Below are 18,462 nucleotides of genomic sequence, written 5' to 3' on the forward strand. Positions count from 1 at the left end.
ACTAAAATCTTTTAAGAATATATAAATAAATTTTAAGAAAGAAAAAGAAAGAAAGAAAGAAAGAAAAGGAAGGGAGGGATGTGATGCAAATATCAGGTGAATCAAGACGAGCTTCTGAGCAACAGGCCCAGGCCTGGCCTAACACACTCACCTAAACCACAGCTCAATGCTGCTCACCTAACTGCAATGCAACTCTCCCCATAAACTTGTTCACACCTCTTCCCTACGTAGCATTCTTCCTGTACGGAAAAATGCTTGTTCCATCCTTTCTACTAGGTAACAATATCTCTCTTCTTCCTTAAGAATCTCCTCTTTCAACAGGTCTTCCTAGAGTAATTCAATTTGGCAGTGGTCACTTTAATTCTACTAGCAAATGTATTGGCCTGCATTCTATTTTTCCAATTGCTGCTGGCATTATTTATAAGACAATCATACATGAATCACCTAAGTAGATCTTTATTTATGTTTGTCCCATCTGTATGGACTTAGCAAGAGCTTCCAGCAACCCACACAGATGCTCATCTCACTTTCTACTTTTTCATAGTCCTTCATGATTTCACATAGGAGAATGTGAAACATAGGTCACTCAAAAGAAACAGGGCAGACTGGGGCTGGGTCTTGAGAGCCTTCCCATGATTCTTTGCTATAGTCACAGATCTCAGTTCTTGGGCAAGCCCTCACTGTCCCCCACCTGCCCCTTCAGTCAAATTGGGGGAAATATTAGAAAAGGACATGGTAGCTCAAATAAAATGTATGGACAACTAGAAGAATCACAACATTTCTGTTGCTCTAGAAACTTAAGGGTTGTGAGGAATGGTAAACTGGAAAATGGCTTTACTTAAAGAATTAGTATTTACTGAGCTCTACTATGAATTTAACAAATGACTTCCCTTTATTCTCAAAACTCCAGTAAGAAGGAATCAGCAAAACGAGGCTTATATAAATTATGTATTTTTTTTGCAAGGCTAGAGAGCTAACTGATGGTGGAAATGAGGTCTAAACCTACAGCTGAGGAGCCTTCCACTTCAAATTCAACGAGGAGCATGTCAGAGTATTGCTCAGGAGACCATATGGTTTAATCAGTGCCATCACAGAGAATATCCATTTCAAGTAAATCTGAACTGGTTCTGATCAGATGGTGAATGGCCAGAGAGCTGTGGGCTCATTTTTTGTGCCTCCTGGGGAACACAAAAACCCTCTCCCCATGTCCCACAGACACAAATTCTATTCTACCAGTTACTGCATTCCATCCTGGAATCTGGTGAGCTATCTATTTCTACTTTGCAAGGGGGTAAAGGGAGGAATATTTTTACTTGGACTCTGAGCACAAAACATCAAGCTACGTCCTTGGATATAAGGTGTTTATTTTCATCGCTGTTCAAATAGTTAGAGCTTTGGCAAGGGATTCAAAATCCCTGTATTCCACTTCCAGCTTTGACCCTGCCTGAGGCCTTCAGCCACGATAACTTTAAAACCAGGGATAACAGTCTCTGAAACTCTCTCTCTAATAGGGAGGCTAAGAGAATTGCTGGGATAATGTCTGTAGAGTAGTCCAAGCACTCTGGAAAACAGATACTGTAAATATAGAACATTGCTCTGAACCATCTACCTTTTGTATATCCCTGCCAAAGACAGAGGGATCTTGATCATTCATGCCTGTGATCTTTCTCTTCCGAAGAGATTCACATATTGTTGACATAATGCAAAGACACCTTATGTTATGGTGGTGATAACCCAATCTTAGTTGGAGTCAAATAATCCCTCCTCTGGGTCAACACTATAGGTCATCTGTATATTCTTATAATTTTGACCATACAACCAGCATGATTTGTTTATGGTTCTGTACAGTAAAGCCTTCCTGAGAGATCTCTTGTGTACTCAGCACATAGTAATTAAGTGGTAAAATTTGCTATTTGAAGGACTACCTAAACGAATTTAAACCTAGAACCATTCTTCTTTCTGCTCCAGAAATTTCCTAAAAATCTGTGAGGTCAGGTAATACCCATAAAAAAGGTTGTCTATTTTAAGTTAAGTTTTACTTTATGCAGTGGGGTGAAAGCCCAGATGCTCTAACCATTTTAATAGATTCATTAAGTAGTCATTCATTCTGTGCCCAGTGCTTAGAAGAATATTGGAAGAGTTGATGAAATAGAAAAACGCAAGGGTAATAAAATGGCTGTCGTTTTTGGAATAAGTCATTACTTAAAAACTTAAAAAAAAGAAAAAGCACACATGCTTCTTCACGCGCTCACAATGTAGTACCCGTTAATAAGAGTGCTGTGGGCTAGTTCCTGCACTACATACTTTATAAATATCATTTCATTTAACTTTATAAATAAAGAAACTTAGGTTCAAATATGTTAAATGACATACCTTAGGGAACAGAGCTATCAAAAGTTGAAACCAAGATTCATACCCAAGTCTGTCTCACTCCAAGGTCCAAAGCCTTTGTTACTATACTTTCTTGCCTCTTACTTGTAATCAGGTATATACTACGTAGGTACATATATGCAGGCTTGTGTGTGTGTGTATGTACATATGTGTGTTATTTCTTATTTACAAGTGAATAGTAGCTACTCTTTTGCCTGGCTGTATGGGAAGGCATTCTGTTCTAAGAGACACAGTGAAAAAAAAAATCCTGGATTAAAGACTGCTCTGTACACAAAGGTCTAAAATGGTCATGTTGTCAAGAGTCTATATCATCATCTTTTCCATCATTATGTTAATCATTAATATTTACTGGATACTTAGCAAGTGGCACTACTAAATGCTTTATATGCATCATCTTATTTTATCTTCTTTTATCTTCATTATCTTATTTTATCTAAACCCACGAGGTACTATTAGTATCCTTCCTTTCCAGGTAAGGGAATCGAGGCCAGGTAGATAAAGACACAGGCCTATTTTCACACATTTAGTAAGAACTGGAGGCGGGATTCAAACCCACAAACCCGCTTTAACATACTACTCTGCTGCCCTAAGCTTTCCTTGTCCAACTGTATAAAAGAAGGTAGAGGGGCGCCTGGGTGGCTCAGATGGTTAAGCGACTGCCTTCGGCTCAGGTCATGATCCCAGGGTCCTGGGATCGAGCCCTGCATCGGGCTCCCTGCTCAGTGGGGAGCCTGCTTCTCCCTCTGCCTCTCCCCCTGTTTGTGCTCTCTCTCTCTCTGTCTCTCTCTCTGTCAAAAAACTAAATAAAATCTTAAAAAAAAAAAAAAAGAAGAAGAAGAAGGTAGAATTACAGCTATTCCACCACACCTGAGCATGGGGGCACTGATCTGGGCTCATCCTCCATGGTGCAAAAGTATGGCTGGGGGTGGCTGCTCAGCCCCAGACTACACGTTCTCGTTCCCAGGTGACTACTTGGCCCCATTTAGATGGAAGCTCTGATTGGTGACCTGTAGAAGAAGGGACCCACTCTGCTTTCAGACCTGGTCCATGAAAACCAACCACACAGAACCTCTCTTGTTTCCCAGTGCTGCCACCTGGATGAGGAGCCAGAAGCCCTAAGAATAGCAGAGCCATAAAACAGCTGAGGCCCTAAGTTCCCAGAGACCCTTTAAGAGATCAAAGTACCTCAGGGAGGAAAACGTTCACCAACCAGGAATGCTGACTGGTCTTGCTGAGAGAGAGAAATAAACTCCTGTTGTGTTAGGCCACCAGTATTTCAGGGTTTACTTGCTAAAACAACTAGCATTTATCTTATTAACTAAAGCTTAAAATGTACTTATCTTTTTCTAAGCATTTGATATCTGCAGAGAAACAGGTTTGACACCTGATATCTCCCTGCTGTACCTGATCAGAGTTAGGTTTATGCATAGATATAAGTGGGGGGAAAAAAAAACTTCAGTGGGAGTTTATAACATGTTTTCATCTACATTAGTTCACCTTTTTGCCATTCAAGAGCAAGAGAGGCATAAGGGGTTATCTCAGTTTTAAAGCTGAAGAAACGGTGGGGGCGCCTGGGTGGCTCTGTCGGTTGAGTGTCCGACTCTTGGTTTTGGTTCACGTCATGATCTCAAGGGTGTGAGATCGAGCAACGCCTTGGGCTCTGCACTAGGTGTGGAGCCTGCTTAAGATTCTCTCTCTTCCTCTGTCCCTCTGCTCCCCTCCATCTCAAATAAAAAAGAGAAAGAAGAAGAAAAAGAAGAAGAGGAGGAGGAGGAGGAGGAAGAAGAATAAACTATGGCTGACAAGGGCCAATTTTCCATACTCACATATATCATCAGTGGCAACACTGGGACTTTAGCCCAATATTCTTATTCCATGTCCAGTACCCCCTTTGCCATCCAACTTGATATCGTTGTATGGACCCAGGAAAGAGCTATTTTATCTTTGCTCTACCTCCCGCACATGATATAGTTGAAATCTTACTGATTAAGACTTTTACAACTCTTCCAAAGGTATGTATTCCTGGAAAGGTAAGTCAAAAAGCAGAATTTACAATGAAGCATCAATGATAAATATGAGATCTAGAGAAAAATTTGGGTCATGGAAATGAGAGGAAGGTAATCTGAAACAGGGTGGAATATCAAGAAATACTCAAGAAAAGGGATGCAAAAGAGGGACTAATTCCACTAAGGTCAGGTGGATAAGACCTGTCACTGAATGCAAGAGACATCTTAACTATCTTTCCAGCTCAAGATTCTCAGGCCTTCTCTGTTCTCTAAACCATGCTCCTTGGATGCTACAAGGCTCTCACAGATTACATTCTGGAAAGATAGCTTGGTTGTTGTTAAAACAACAACAACAACAACAAATACTCCGCATAGAACTGGAGACCTGAGTTCAAATCAGATTTCAAAATTTTCTCTCTCCGATATTTTGGAAGCACAATTTTGTGTCAGGCTGGTTACTAGGAGTTGGGTTACAGTGATGAGCAAGTGGTTCTTATCCTCAGGAAGCTTATAGCGCATCAACTGTACCAATTAATAGTTTCTGTGATCATGGGAAAGTCATTCATTCTCTTTGAATTTCAACTACTCCAAATGTTAATTCACCAGCAATATCTACAAGAGAATGGTATATAAGAGGATTCCAAGAGCTAGCATATGTGAACTTGCTCCACAAAGGGCTGTTTAAATACAAGTGTTTGCTGAATATTGACGTTTTTCTACCACATGGATACCACAAAACACTGGTTCTACACCAACCACTAGCTGGGGGTGTGGGAGCTTTTGCTGCTCTTCCTAATGCCCTCAGGAGCCCAAGGAAAGACTACAAGCCCTTGGACCAACAGGTTACTACATATTCCATGAGTTCCATGGTGAAACATCAAGCTATACCAAGTGAAGCAGGTTTCTTTACCCATTCATTTAACAAATATTTATTGAGTGCCCTCCCTTTGTGGCGTTCCCTAGTGAGGAAGCCAGGAAGAAAACCATTTTAACAGTTGACTTAATTGATTGATTTTAAATTGGATTGGAGCTTGAGGGAAACACTCTTGAGGTAGAGCCACACAAGAAAAGACTTACACTGGTTAACCTGGACAGAAAAGGCCTCTGCAAAAAAGTGGGACTTTGGCTGACACCTAAAGAACAAGAAATTGCCCATGTGTAGAGAGGAGTAGGGGAGTCCAGGCAGAAGAATCCATATATGCGAATGCCCCCAAGTTGAGGAAGAGTTCTGAGAAGCTTGACAGGAAAACACTATGAAGTGGAAAGTGTTTGTGGAGTCAACTTACCTACTCTCACAAACCACTTACTCCAGAACTTCTCACAGCCTTTATGCTAATGTGTACCTTCAGGCTCTACCAGAAGGATCCTGAGTGTAGTTCCTCCCGAATCTAAAGGCAGACCTCTGAAAGACCAGTGCCCCCAGAATACTCTGGGAAATAGTCTCCTAAAGTATTGATGGTTCTATTAGTTCTGATTGTTTCAAGACACAGGTGATTTGAATGTGCATCACTGCTCGCCCTCTCACAAGGCTGCCGACACCTTAGCTAATTATTCAGAGTGTCTGATATGGTTCTCTGAATTCTGGCAGGACTCATTTGCAAAGCAAGAGATTTCCACAGATGGGCTGGCGTATGAGCCTTGGCAAGTCAGATACACATTCAAACTGAAAAATGACTGTGTGAAAACCTGATTTTTAAATGATTAAATTCAACAATGATAATCACCTATATTCTTATATCCTAAGTCAAAGACAGGGAAAATGGGGAAATGACAGGACACTGCTTCTACTTACTGTCAATAAATGTACCATGGGATATAGACTTGAAACAAGAATTGCTCTTTGGCAGCAGGAAAAACATCTTATGTTCCTTTAGATTTTAGCATCTAATTACCTATTTCCTTTTTCTGCTGTTTTGTGGGAAAATGCCTAAAATTTACCTCACTTTTTCTGTACTTGATGAATGAATACTCTAATTGCTACACAGGAAAATACTAGGTTTCCTACCTTTAAGATGCTACCTGGATTCTTAAATTGTTGTGGTCCAAGTTATGCTATACATTTTATACCCAGCTGGCTCGCTCATGAATTATATGGATAATTACAGAAGTGAAAAAGTAATTTTTATCAAAACAGCACAGGATTCTTGAAAGATATTGCTAGTCTTTTAAATCTGTGCCATTGCTATCACCTCCCTCTTCTTTTTAATAACCTCTTCATACACGCTTGTAAATGATAGTTTTGCACAGCCTACTCCTCTTTCCCCCCACAACCCAAAATTCAAAATCAGATCAGACACCTGCTGTTCTTCCCATTCAAAACTATCTCAGGGGCGGCTGGATGGCTCAGTCGTTAAGCGTCTGCCTTCGGCTCAGGTCGTGATCCCGGGGTCCTGGGATCGAGCCCCGCATCGGGCGCCCTGCTCCGCGGGAAGCCTGCTTCTCCCTCTCCCTCTGCCCCTCCCCCCACTTGTGCACGCACGCTCTCTCAAATAAATAAAATAAATAAACTTTTAAGAACTTCATTTTAAAAATACTGTGACTGTCGATTTGATTTTAAGAAAATAAGATGATGGGGCGCCTGGGTGGCTCAGTCGTTAAGTGTCTGCCTTCGGCTCAGGTCGTGATCCCAGGGTCCTGGGATCGAGCCCCGCATCCAGCTCCCTGCTCAGCGGGAGGCCTGCTTCTCCCTCTCCCACTCCCCCTGCTTGTGTTCCTGCTCTCGCTGTCTCTCTCTCTGTCAAATAAATCAAATCTTTAAAAAAAAAAAAAAAAAAACTATCTCTGGAACCAGCAGTAGCTATATATACAGGGATGGAGGTTTAGGCCCAGAGAGAGTTAAATTAATATCCTGGCTTCACCAGTTCAACTTACTGTACATCTTCATTTGCCCAGTAACACAATCTATAGCCAACTGCTAACCAAGTCAATATGTGGTAAGACTAACAGCCACCCTAACTTGCCTTGATAATTATTCTCCTTTAACTGACATAATATTCAATATACTGTTGTTGAGAGCAATAATGCTAAAATTGATGCCTTGAGGGCTACAAGACAATTGAGTTTTAGCCAGATAAAATGACTTGTACGCTAACAGTGCATTATAGGGTTCCACAACCTTTGGACACACATTTTACAGCCTCCTTGCATGAAAATGTTACATATAATTATATTCAAAGTCATTTGTGTATACCTTATCATTACTACATATAATTTTTAAAATATTGGCCAATAACCAAATCACATCACTTTAGAGGAAAAGGGTTTATTTCTATAGCCTAGCTCTTGTTTTGAGTTTTATTTTTTTAAACAAAATGAACATTTTCTCACTACATAGTTTTTTGTCCGTCAACCTCTTGCTTTTTCCCTAAACCAAGAACTATTTTCACAAGTTAGAAATAGATGATAAATGCTAAGTAACAAAAAGCATCATTTAAGTAAAATCTATATTACAACAATCCTACCAATAAAACAAGACAGAAACTAAACCTAGTATTCTTCTAATGTAAAAATCATCTATGATTTTCTCAAAATGTCAATCCTAGGCCCTGAATGGAGAAACAGATTATATTAAGACTTTGTCAAAATCTATATTAAGTTAATAAAAATTAATTATAACTTAAGTATCACAATAAATGACAGAATTCTTCATATGCAATATTTTACCCTAAAATAAGAGACTTTATAAATCTCAGCTCATGGTTTTGCTGAATTTTCCTCTCATACTTAATTTCTTTTGCAATTTTGTATTGTTAAAACAAAAAGAAAAGAAAACAAAAAGAAATACGGAGTACATTTCAAAGGACGTTTTCTATGCACGCCTTAGAGATAGGCTGAAACAGAGAAAAGTTAGCACTTAAATAATAATTTCAAGTAAAACAAAGAACAGGTATTGGTCAAGGCAAAACATTAGGACCATATCACATTACAACAAGCAGGTTCCCGATTTACTGCCATCCAAATGCTACAGTGAACTGGGTTGTTAAGAGGGCAACTAATCAGTCATGCACGTATCTGTTTGGACAGAAAGATACCATATATCTGCTCCAGATAGCTCAGGCAAAAATATACACATAGAACTGAAATGCAGCACTTATAACAGAACTAAGCATCAGAGAGGCGGCAGTAAAGGTGGTACTAGATTAGGGCATATTATCGTAGGTTTTGAATAAAGTAAAGAGTGCTTAGCCATGCTAACAATTCTGTGCAAAAATGTGCAAGAGCGTCGTTCCTTTCTGTAGAGTAAGAGCTATCCCAAATGGATATTAATAATTATGTTGTGGAAACGAATGTAGAAAGATGTGGCACCATATCTACTCCAGGCCAGTATGAGCAGGTATTGTGAAACTGGTTCCATGCTTTATTTTTCCTGGCCTCTTCCTTCTGGACCTCATGCCCCCTCAGGTCTCCTGACCACCCAGGACTTAACTTTCCACTCACCCCACTGAAATGCCCCCATCCTGAGGCAAATGAGATAATGCTTGTGAAAGTCTTCTATAAACTAAAAACGTAATATATAATTATTCCTATTATCATCATCATCTTGTCTTCTGAGGGCCAAATTCTTTGTGCCTTCCAAGTTGACATCTCACTAAACTAAGCAATGATTCAATGCTAACCAAAGCAGTCTCAGGAGCAGATGGGTTATGCCACCCTCTGTCTCTCTCTACTTCTTGTCATCATACCTCTCTGCTCTCCTGCCCTGGCTAACACCTGGAGGTACCACATAGGAGAATGACAGGAATGTGTGTGTGTCTATGCCAGGTTAAGGCAAGGGGGAGTGTGAGGCCCTCCACTCTTCGCATACCACACTGGCAGCCAAGGCCTTGCACACAACACAGGGTGACTGGGGGATAAACAAGGCTGGCAGAGCCAAAAACCGTTTTTTTTTTTTTTTTTTTTTTTTTTTCTGAAGGGGTCAGTTCTCCTGGTATTATCCCCATAAGAAATTTAAAAATCACTTCAGATTCTACCTTCTCCAACTGTGATCTCCTTTGGCAGGAGGGAGTACTTCTTCATCGTCCAGTGTAGTCTTTTTGGATCCTGGGGTCTCCCAACATGCTGTTTTCAACATTTACCCTTCAAGGGTCGTAGGAAGACAGATGGCCATAAAAACACTTCAGAGGCAAAGTACACAATGCAAAGCGACTCATGACATACTGCAAAAAATGACGAAAAAATGCAGGGAGGTTGGGGTGGGGGTGGGAAGCGGAGGCGGTAGGCCTCCAGGAAAAGTCTTAAGACCCTTACCAGATTGCAAGTGCCACTGATACAAACAAGAGGCTCAAGCTGGAAGGACAGATGCTGCGAAAGCCAAATCTATAACCACATGTCTCTGGGTTCTGGAATGTGAGGGTTTATTGGTTATAAAAGCAGAGAGTTTACAGGGGTTACAGTTCTTTTGATTCGGATGAAGAAGCAATAAATAAGGTACACAGACAACCAAAAAAAAAAAAAAAAACAAACAAACCACTAAACCTACAAACTCCGTGCAAGCAAAAGCCCTACTAAACCCAGATAAAATGTAATCTCAGATTTTCACAAACACGTCACCCACCTCAAAGAGCCCTTCCTTTTAGTGGGGCTAAATCAGACTTGTCGGAGAAGCAGGAAGCCCACGTTGTAGGGACAGAGAGCTGAATTTAAAAAGGATGCAAACAAAGCAACACTAGGCAACAGGTCACTTTTTCCTTTCTACCATCCACCACCGAGGCCCAGTGCCAGCCTGCTGGGACAGAGTTCCTTCTCTCCAGTTCTACAACAAGCCTGCCAAAAGGAGCACTTTAATCAGAAGAGGGTGTGCATGCCCAGGCCTGTGAGGGGCAGGAAAGAGACCAGGTTCGCAAGGGTTCTCCCTCAACCCGTCCTAGAGCCGGCCAGACACCAGCTTCGCCATCCTCCCCCTACCTGAAGGATGTACCCCCGGACGTAATCCCGCAGAGTCCAGCCCAGGCCGTGCAAGATGTGCAGCACCTCCTCTTGCTTCAGGACACTGAAGAGACGGTCTAGCAGGATCTTTAGCCGCACCGGCACCGCCTGCGTCCCGTAGAGCATCAGGCTGCTGATGTCGAACACCACGTTGGACTGCACGATCTCCACCTGGGTGGGGTGGTATAGATGCTGCGTGCTGAGTTTATCCAAGGCTGTGGTGTCCCCACCAAAGTTCCGGAGGTGGGTGGGAATCCAGAGATCGAGGGAAAGGGCAGAGACAAAGAAAGTAGAAACAAGTCACTGGAAGTTATCAGGGCTCTGTTTCTACAGATGGATCATGACCACAGATGTTTAAGCAAGAGTTTGCAATGTAAACAGTTCTCTTCCCACCCCCTCCCTGCTTTGCCTTTTCTTTTTAATTTGGTATGCTTATAAATTGCAGACAACAGCAAATACAAAACATACTCGACTTTCAGAAAGAGAGCCACTGAGGATGTTTCTAAATGACTGTGGCTGGCTCTAAAAACCTGACTAATTAATTTGCCAACTGAACTATGGCTTAGCCCAAGTTGCCATGATGTCCTCCCCACCCACCAAAGACAGACAGAAAAACAATTCCCGACTCCTGCCGTTAAGAGCAGACTTAGCCAATATCAGTTTTCTGAATAAGATTCACCCCTTATCCTACTTGAATGGTTTAAAGAGGAAGAGGAGAAGCTCTTTAGACTACAGGGTTAAAAGGCCCAATTGGAGGGAATAAGAGCTACTAATGTAACTCAAGTTAAATTAGCGAGCAGGGATTATCCCAAGAAGTAGTTCTTCCAACTCTCCCTCTTGCTATTCACCTGTTAGACAGTTTAATGTTCACTGGCCTATTCAAGAAAAAGGAATTCATGTTGTAACTTGGTCCCTTTTTATAAACAGCTCTGACAAGGGTTTAGTATCTGATGAAAACGGAAAAAAATGACAAACATCAAAGTTGAAGAATTTCTGTGTATTTCAGGGGTGTTACCTCAGTCCAGAAAACTGAGGATGACCATCCTCACAGTAAATACTTTAGGCCTTTTTCTCCTCATGTCTAAGAAGTTACATCTAGATCTAAAAGCCAAGATAAGGTCGTATGTTCTAGTCCCCATCCTTATCTGAGCTCCTGGGAACCCTACTGCAGATAATGTAATTACAGTTTTCCTCAGTTTCTCTACAGTGAACCATTAAGATAACATTGTCTCATCTACAAGGCTCAAAGAGATGCTGCAAAGATTAATGGGATAATGAGTGAGAGGTGCTATGAACTCGTTAAGAGAGCACAAAAGCCTCAGATCAACTGTCAGAATTATACACAGATGACCTTCCAGAGATTAAAAAAGATAAACGTGTGAGCCTGAAAGATGGTCATCTAATCTCATAAGTCAGGCAAATGGGCATTAGACAACAACCAGGCTCCAATCGTAACTACACCTGAGAGCGCCAGAGTTTTTTGCAAGTTCTAAAGCACTGCCCGTGCCTTCTCAACCACTCTTCCCAGCACCTCATCCCTTCACAGTATAGGGCTACTGTACATGTGCACGCTGAGCAACTCCTGTTTGAATATGCCTGTATTTCTGCATATTAATGCAGGTAGTTAAAAGTACACGCACACACACACTTTTTTTAGTATTTCAAAATTTATTTTTTCAGGGTTCCTCCTCCACTCTCGTCTCCTCCTGACTTGTGGTCACCAGAGAGTTCATGTACTCTTGATAAATTGCTTTCTTACATCCACAGTGTAAAGGCCCTTATCATTTACCCGCTGGCTTCATTCAACACATTTACTCCCAGGAATACTCTGTCAAAGAGTTCGGGTTTCCTCATACTTCATTTCTTGCAGCTGATTTGTCTGATCTTTCCTATTCTAGTGGTTAAGTCAACTTTGAATAAATAGCTTTAAAAATTAATTTAACGTTTGGGAAAGATAAGGGATTCACAAGCCTAGGGATTGAAGTCGTCTCTCACTCCACAGGGCATTTAGACTGCAAAAATGTAGGAATGAGGTATTATTATCCCTGTTCTTCTTCAAGTAGAGCTTTACTACTCAGCCTTCTGATGAGTAAGCTGCTCTGCTTACAGAATCCAGTAACCAGGTCAGGGGAAATCTGCTCCTCTCCCCCTTTTCCCTTCATCAACCCTCCTGGCCTGCATCAAACACCTCTTCACCAAATACACTGCCATGACCACCACAAATAGGAAAGCAAGAGGGTTCAGTAGAGGGGAAATAAGATGACACCAAATCTTGATTTCTGTCCCCATGTTTGGTACCTACAGCCGTGCATTAGGTACACACAGGTGTGTGTATCTATGTGTTCGAGGGCTGGATGGGAAGCTGTCACCCCTCTTCCTCCTGCTCTTCAAAAAACGGCTGGCATTTTAAGAAGGTGAAGAGGACTAAACTGTTGAGGCTCCAGAAACAGAGAGAAGATGTTCAGAGAACTGAAAGAGCACAAGTGGAAAGGTAAAGCAAAAACATTTCCCTAGATATGCTTTTGAGAACAACAGAGAATAAGAATATTATAAGGACGTCACCTGATTCTTCTTCATAAATATGCCATATGTCAAAAAGGAGAAATACTGTTATAAGCCACATAAATATACGGCAGGGATCAACAACTTTTTCTGTAAAATGCCAGACAGTAAATATTTTAGGTTTGTGGGTCAAACGTCCTGTTTCACAAGTACTCACCTCTGCTGTTATAGAGGGAGAGGAGATAAGACTTAAACTAATGGGTCTGTCGGTGTTCCAATAAAACTTTATTTACATAAATAGGCACCTGGCCACATTTATACTCTGATATGGAGGATGAAAGGGTGGGCCAGGTACTTAAAGAAAGTCAATAGTAGATAAGGGAAAAAAAACTTGAGAGTGTGTGGGGCGCCTGGGTGGCTCAGTCGTTAAGCGTCTGCCTTCGGCTCAGGTCATGATCTCAGGGTCCTGGGATCGAGCCCTACATCGGGCTCCCTCTCAGTGGGAAGCCTGCTTCTCCCTCTCACACTCCCCCTGCTTGTGTTCCCTCTCTCACTGCCTCTCTCTGTCAAATAAATAAATAAAATCTTAAAAAAAAAAAACAGAACTTGAGTGTGATTTAAGCAGTGATTATCCAGGCGATGAGCCGCTGACAAAGGACTGAAAAATTAAACTGCCCAGCTTGCAGGTGTCAACTATAAATTTCAGCATATACATATCATCGAAGATTATGATCTGTCAAATTTCTTGAATGTATCAAATTTTTCTGCTTTACAATTGCTGGATCATACTAAGTCACCAAGTTGTTGACAACTTTTGGGGATGTCTCCTAGGTGAGCAAAGGGTAAGTGAAATTTTTTAAGCGTCCTAATAACAGTAAACTGAGTCTGCCTCATGTCACGACCTTCCTATGTCTGACTGTGGAGGACTCAAGTCTGAGTCTTAGTAGGGTTAGGAATATGAGTTGGGCCAATGGCGATGAATAAAAGGCAGGGCAAGAACTTGTTCAGCAGAATGGAGTGAGAAAAGAGGGTCACCTAACTTTACACTTCATGGGCCTAACCATCTTAAATTGCCTATACCAATGTCCATTTTCAAATGAAATCTTAAGAAAAACTGGGTATAAAAACACATAAAAGTAAAGCTATTCTTGGTGAAGCTGGAGTGCGTGTGGATTAGAGAACTTCCAATAATTTGTTATTCTCTTCTTCCATTCAACTTGTTTAAGCTGGGACCCCTAGAATTGCTGGAAGCACAGTGTAAAAAAAAGGCACTTTTCTATACAATAAGATGATGTCAGCTGTTTTGCCTGCTTTACATCTACTCCCCTTCATTCTGGTACCAGACACTTGATTTCCCTTTGGGGGGTCACTCTTCCCCTCAGTATCAACTATCTCACAGACCAGAATGTTATGTTCCTTGAGCCAGGCCTGGAAACCAGGATATCCCCAGGCCCCTGGCACAGCAACTTGTTCAAGAATGGGCAAGTGACCTAAGTCTGAACAGTGAGCCTAAATCTAGGATTTTAGTTAGAACTACTGAGAAGTCTTCTTTTTCTTAGAAATTTGCAGGTAATATATATGCTTGAGAATGAGAATCACATGGAAGACAGTTCAGGCTGCAAAATGGTCTGAGAAAGACCAAGTACTGATAATAACTGTTTGATCCAGAAGATATGGATATGGCAATGTTGAGGCCGGAATTTTCAGTTACATGAGCCAAAGAAATCTCTCCTCACTCTCCCTTTTTATGTCTGCCTGAAGTAGGATTCCATAATTTGTATCTAAAGGAGGCTTGACTAAGACAACCACTTTTGGGGGTACTTTTCCAGCTGGATACCATGTAATTTCAAAGCATCTATCAGTGGTTCAACTCAAGGTATATTAGTTCCAGGCCAAATGCTATTCACAATTTCTCCGATGACTAGAAACAGGGTATCCTTAACAATTTCATATCTTATACAAATTTACAAAGGGTAATGGATACCATCAACGTTATTAAATAAAAATAATTGTGTGTTGGGGGGGTGGATAAAGAAAATGACCATTTAAGTACTAAAAGTCAGGCATCATTCTAGGGGGTTAGAATGATCTCCTTTAATCCTCCAAAAAAATAAAAAACACACAGTATTACTCTTATTGCCTATTTAGAGATCACAGGCTCAGTGAAGTTAAGTAACTGGCCTAAGGTCACTTAGTTATTTCTCCCAAGAAAATTCTGTTTCCACCACATGTTCAGATAAACAGTCAATAAGTCTGGAAACTTGCAAGTCTTCATCATGTTAGAAGTCCCTAACTCCCAGCAATCTGGGCTTCTTGCCCATCACTCTGCTGAAGCAAGCATTTCAAAGGTCACCAACACCTGCCTCACTATGAAATCCAATAGCTTTTTTCCTTCATTATTCTCCATGATCTCTTCACAGCAGCTGACCTTATTGATCACCACTCCTCCTATAATGCTCTTCTCCTTCGTTCACGCATACATTCATTTATTCACCAGCACTTAATAACTTATCATCAAGGTAGGTGCTGCATGCAGATGCTTAAGTAATTTATGTTGTGGTCTCCACCTTCAAAAGGAGACAGACGCAATCAGTATAAATGCTATAAAAGAGATTTGATAAAGTACTGTATGACACAGAAGAGAGGGTAACTCTGCCAGGAACGCATCGTCTTGTAAGATAACTAGGAATTCAGTAAGTGAGAAAAGAGGAGAGCAGTCTAGGTAGATGGAACGAAGGCAGGCATTCTCAAATATTATGTGCATTAGAATCACCTGAAGGGCTTATTAGAACACAGGTTGCTGGGCCACCGTCCCCAAAGTTTCTGATTGGGTCTGCGGTGGGGACCAAGGATTTGCATCTCTAGTAAGTCTCCACAAAATGCTGATGCTACTGGCCAGGGACCACACTTTGAGCACCACTGAACTAACAGGAAGACAACAGAATATCCACAGAGTGTGTAATAATTGAGGCCAAACCATTAGAGATAAGTACAAAGGAGTCAGATGGGCAAGGTGTAAGGAGCCTTAATATTAAAGGCCAAAAGCTGTGGAAGGTTTATGATATAATTTTATTTCCTGTTAATAGGATACAGAAAACATTAAGCATTTTATAAGATAAAAATGACTTGTAATTTCAGATATAAAACTTTGACAAGGGTCCACAAGTTGAATTAAAACAATGGTTGTCAGCTTGAGGGACACAGCACGTGTTCACAGTAAAAGCCAATGAATAAACATCAGCCACAGAGCCACAAGCCCCATTTCTCCTTTAAAAATTGTACCCTTCCTTCTTAACAAAATAATGGTGTACTCTGACTTGACTTATACAGTGCAATGGCCCAGGGTGGAAAACTCTCCTGGGTGCCAAACTAAATGAGGCTTTCTGAAAGCCCCCTTTAATTATTAATAAAAGCACCAAGAACCTGGGAAGGGGTGGTTTTTTCCCCCCTGACTATACCTATATGAGGAAGGAGAAGCTAGAACCTGGTATTTGGGTCTATGTTGGAATATTCAGAATTCAGACAGAACGCATTCACCTCTAGCATTCCTACCTATTTTAACAATGAATCACTCTTTAGAAAGTATCCTGTGAGAGCAAAGTACAAGTGTCCAATACCGGAAATGGCTTTTGCCTCCCAAGATATTCAAAGGCAAGCCATTCTTTTCAGTTAATCCTGACACTCATCCCGAGAAGTTGGGATCATTACCTGGGAAGAAAAACCCCTGAGCCTATGACATGTCTACTTTTTTAAGTTCAGTTTGAGTATTTTCCTGGATCTATAAACTTTGTAAGACACATTAGATAAAACGTGAATAGAAATTTTACATGATTTCTTTCAGAAACTATGTTGATCATTTAATAAGGTAGTTACAACCTACTTAATCAAATAATATCAAATATTTATTTCAGTTATGATTAATCATCATTTTCATCTTTTTTTTTTTTTGAGAGGAAGGGAGGGGGGAGGGGCAGAAGGAGAGGAAGAAAGAATCTCAAGCAGGTTCCATACTCAGCATGGAGCCTGATGTGGGGCTTGATCTCATGACCCTGAATCATGACCCGAGCCAAAATCAAGAGTCAAACACTTAACTGACTGAGCTACCCAGGTGCCCCTCATCTTATTTCTTATAAAATTTTGAATATTTTCCACACCTATTAATAAAGGTAGAATTAACATAAATTATGATCTAAATGCCAAAGCACTTAATTTTTAGCACTACATAACTGCTTTCATTAAATACATAAAATCAGTTTAACCATGAGATCTAATGAAATTAATAAATGTTTTTATAATATACGACTCTTACCTAATTTGTTCCTGATGTCCAACACCATATTGTGATACACGCATGGAACCACATTATCAAAGTGAGACCATGACTTTTTTCCCCATGACTTCTAACACACTCTTCAAAAAAAAACTTAGGTTTACATTATACTACATGATTACTAATTGAGTAATAAGAAATAGCATTTCTATTATAAACTGAGTAATATTATTAACCCCACATTTTATTCTAGACTGTTTTAGTAATCTACCCTATGAAATGCAGTCTACAACACATTGATTTTTTAATCATTTTTCTCAAAATGCATATTAATACATTTATTTGAATTGAAATGTGAGTTTAATTTCTTCCAAAGAAAATTAAATTAGATTTGGAAGCATGATTTGACCATGACCACTGGTGGAAATTTTCATCAATCAGGATAGCTGAATCTGCAATGATAAAAGTATCTCTTTTCAAAAAAATAAAAAGCATATTGCAGAAACTATTTGAATAATACAGTATTTTTATTTTCTCAATCTTTTCTGTGTATACTAGAATAAACAATATGCCTCTAGATGAAAGACTAACAGCTAAATTTATAAGTAGACATTTAATACACCTTGTTAATGCCTTTTTCCAGAAACTGAGAAGGTGAATGACTATAACAACATCTCGGTAATAAGGTGGGTGATTTTCATTTTTTTCCTTTTAACAAAACTAACTGATCATTGTGTAGTTTTTGGCATACAATTTGAAATGATTTCTAAGAAGTGAATGACGATAGGATAAAGTTCCTTGTCCCACCTATTCATGTGAACAGGTATCTCAGCAGTTACATCTGCAAAAATGAGAAATGACAGGGTAACTTTTCTATTTCTTACAATAAATACTATTTATTTACTGATATATGAACTAGTCTGGGAAGAAAAAAATTATAGCCTCATCCATTTTATTGACAGGTGTATTTCTAACAAAAATCCACTTTGTGTTTAATAAATTAGAAAAATTTGTAATATTTCTATTGCTTTGGATCTTATCATCTTGATCAATTAAACAATAAAATCTCTATTTATAATATATTATTTTCTTAATTTTCATTGCAGACATGTGTAAGTTGAATGATACAAGACTTTCCAGTGAACATGACTGACTATATTTATAGTAATGTTATTTGGAGGAAGTGAACTGGAAACAAGAGTTAAAGAGATAAAATAATGACTTGAAACAATGATTTAAAGTTCCCAATCTTAAAAAGATAGCTGTCCTCCAGATAAGGGACAGTTTCTAGGGCCAGACTCCAAGGGTTCAAATCTCAGCTCAGTCACTTACTTGCTTCATGACCTTGGCAAGTTACTTAGTATATGA

The 18,462-nt window shown here is 40.0% G+C and overlaps 1 protein-coding gene across 2 annotated transcripts in view; it reads right to left on the minus strand.

Annotated features, from left to right (window-relative positions):
* BNC2 (basonuclin 2) overlaps positions 1–18,462 on the minus strand; it is a 289,825-nt gene that overhangs the window by 116,129 nt on the left and 155,234 nt on the right. For both annotated transcript variants that reach the window (XM_044920585.1, XM_021682435.2), the window contains one exon: positions 10,302–10,537. In XM_044920585.1, coding sequence (XP_044776520.1) covers positions 10,302–10,537 — 236 coding nt within the window. The remainder of the gene's footprint in view (positions 1–10,301; positions 10,538–18,462) is intronic.

This window comes from Neomonachus schauinslandi, chromosome 13 (genome assembly GCF_002201575.2).
Source record: "Neomonachus schauinslandi chromosome 13, ASM220157v2, whole genome shotgun sequence".
Classification (NCBI taxonomy): domain Eukaryota; kingdom Metazoa; phylum Chordata; class Mammalia; order Carnivora; family Phocidae; genus Neomonachus; species Neomonachus schauinslandi.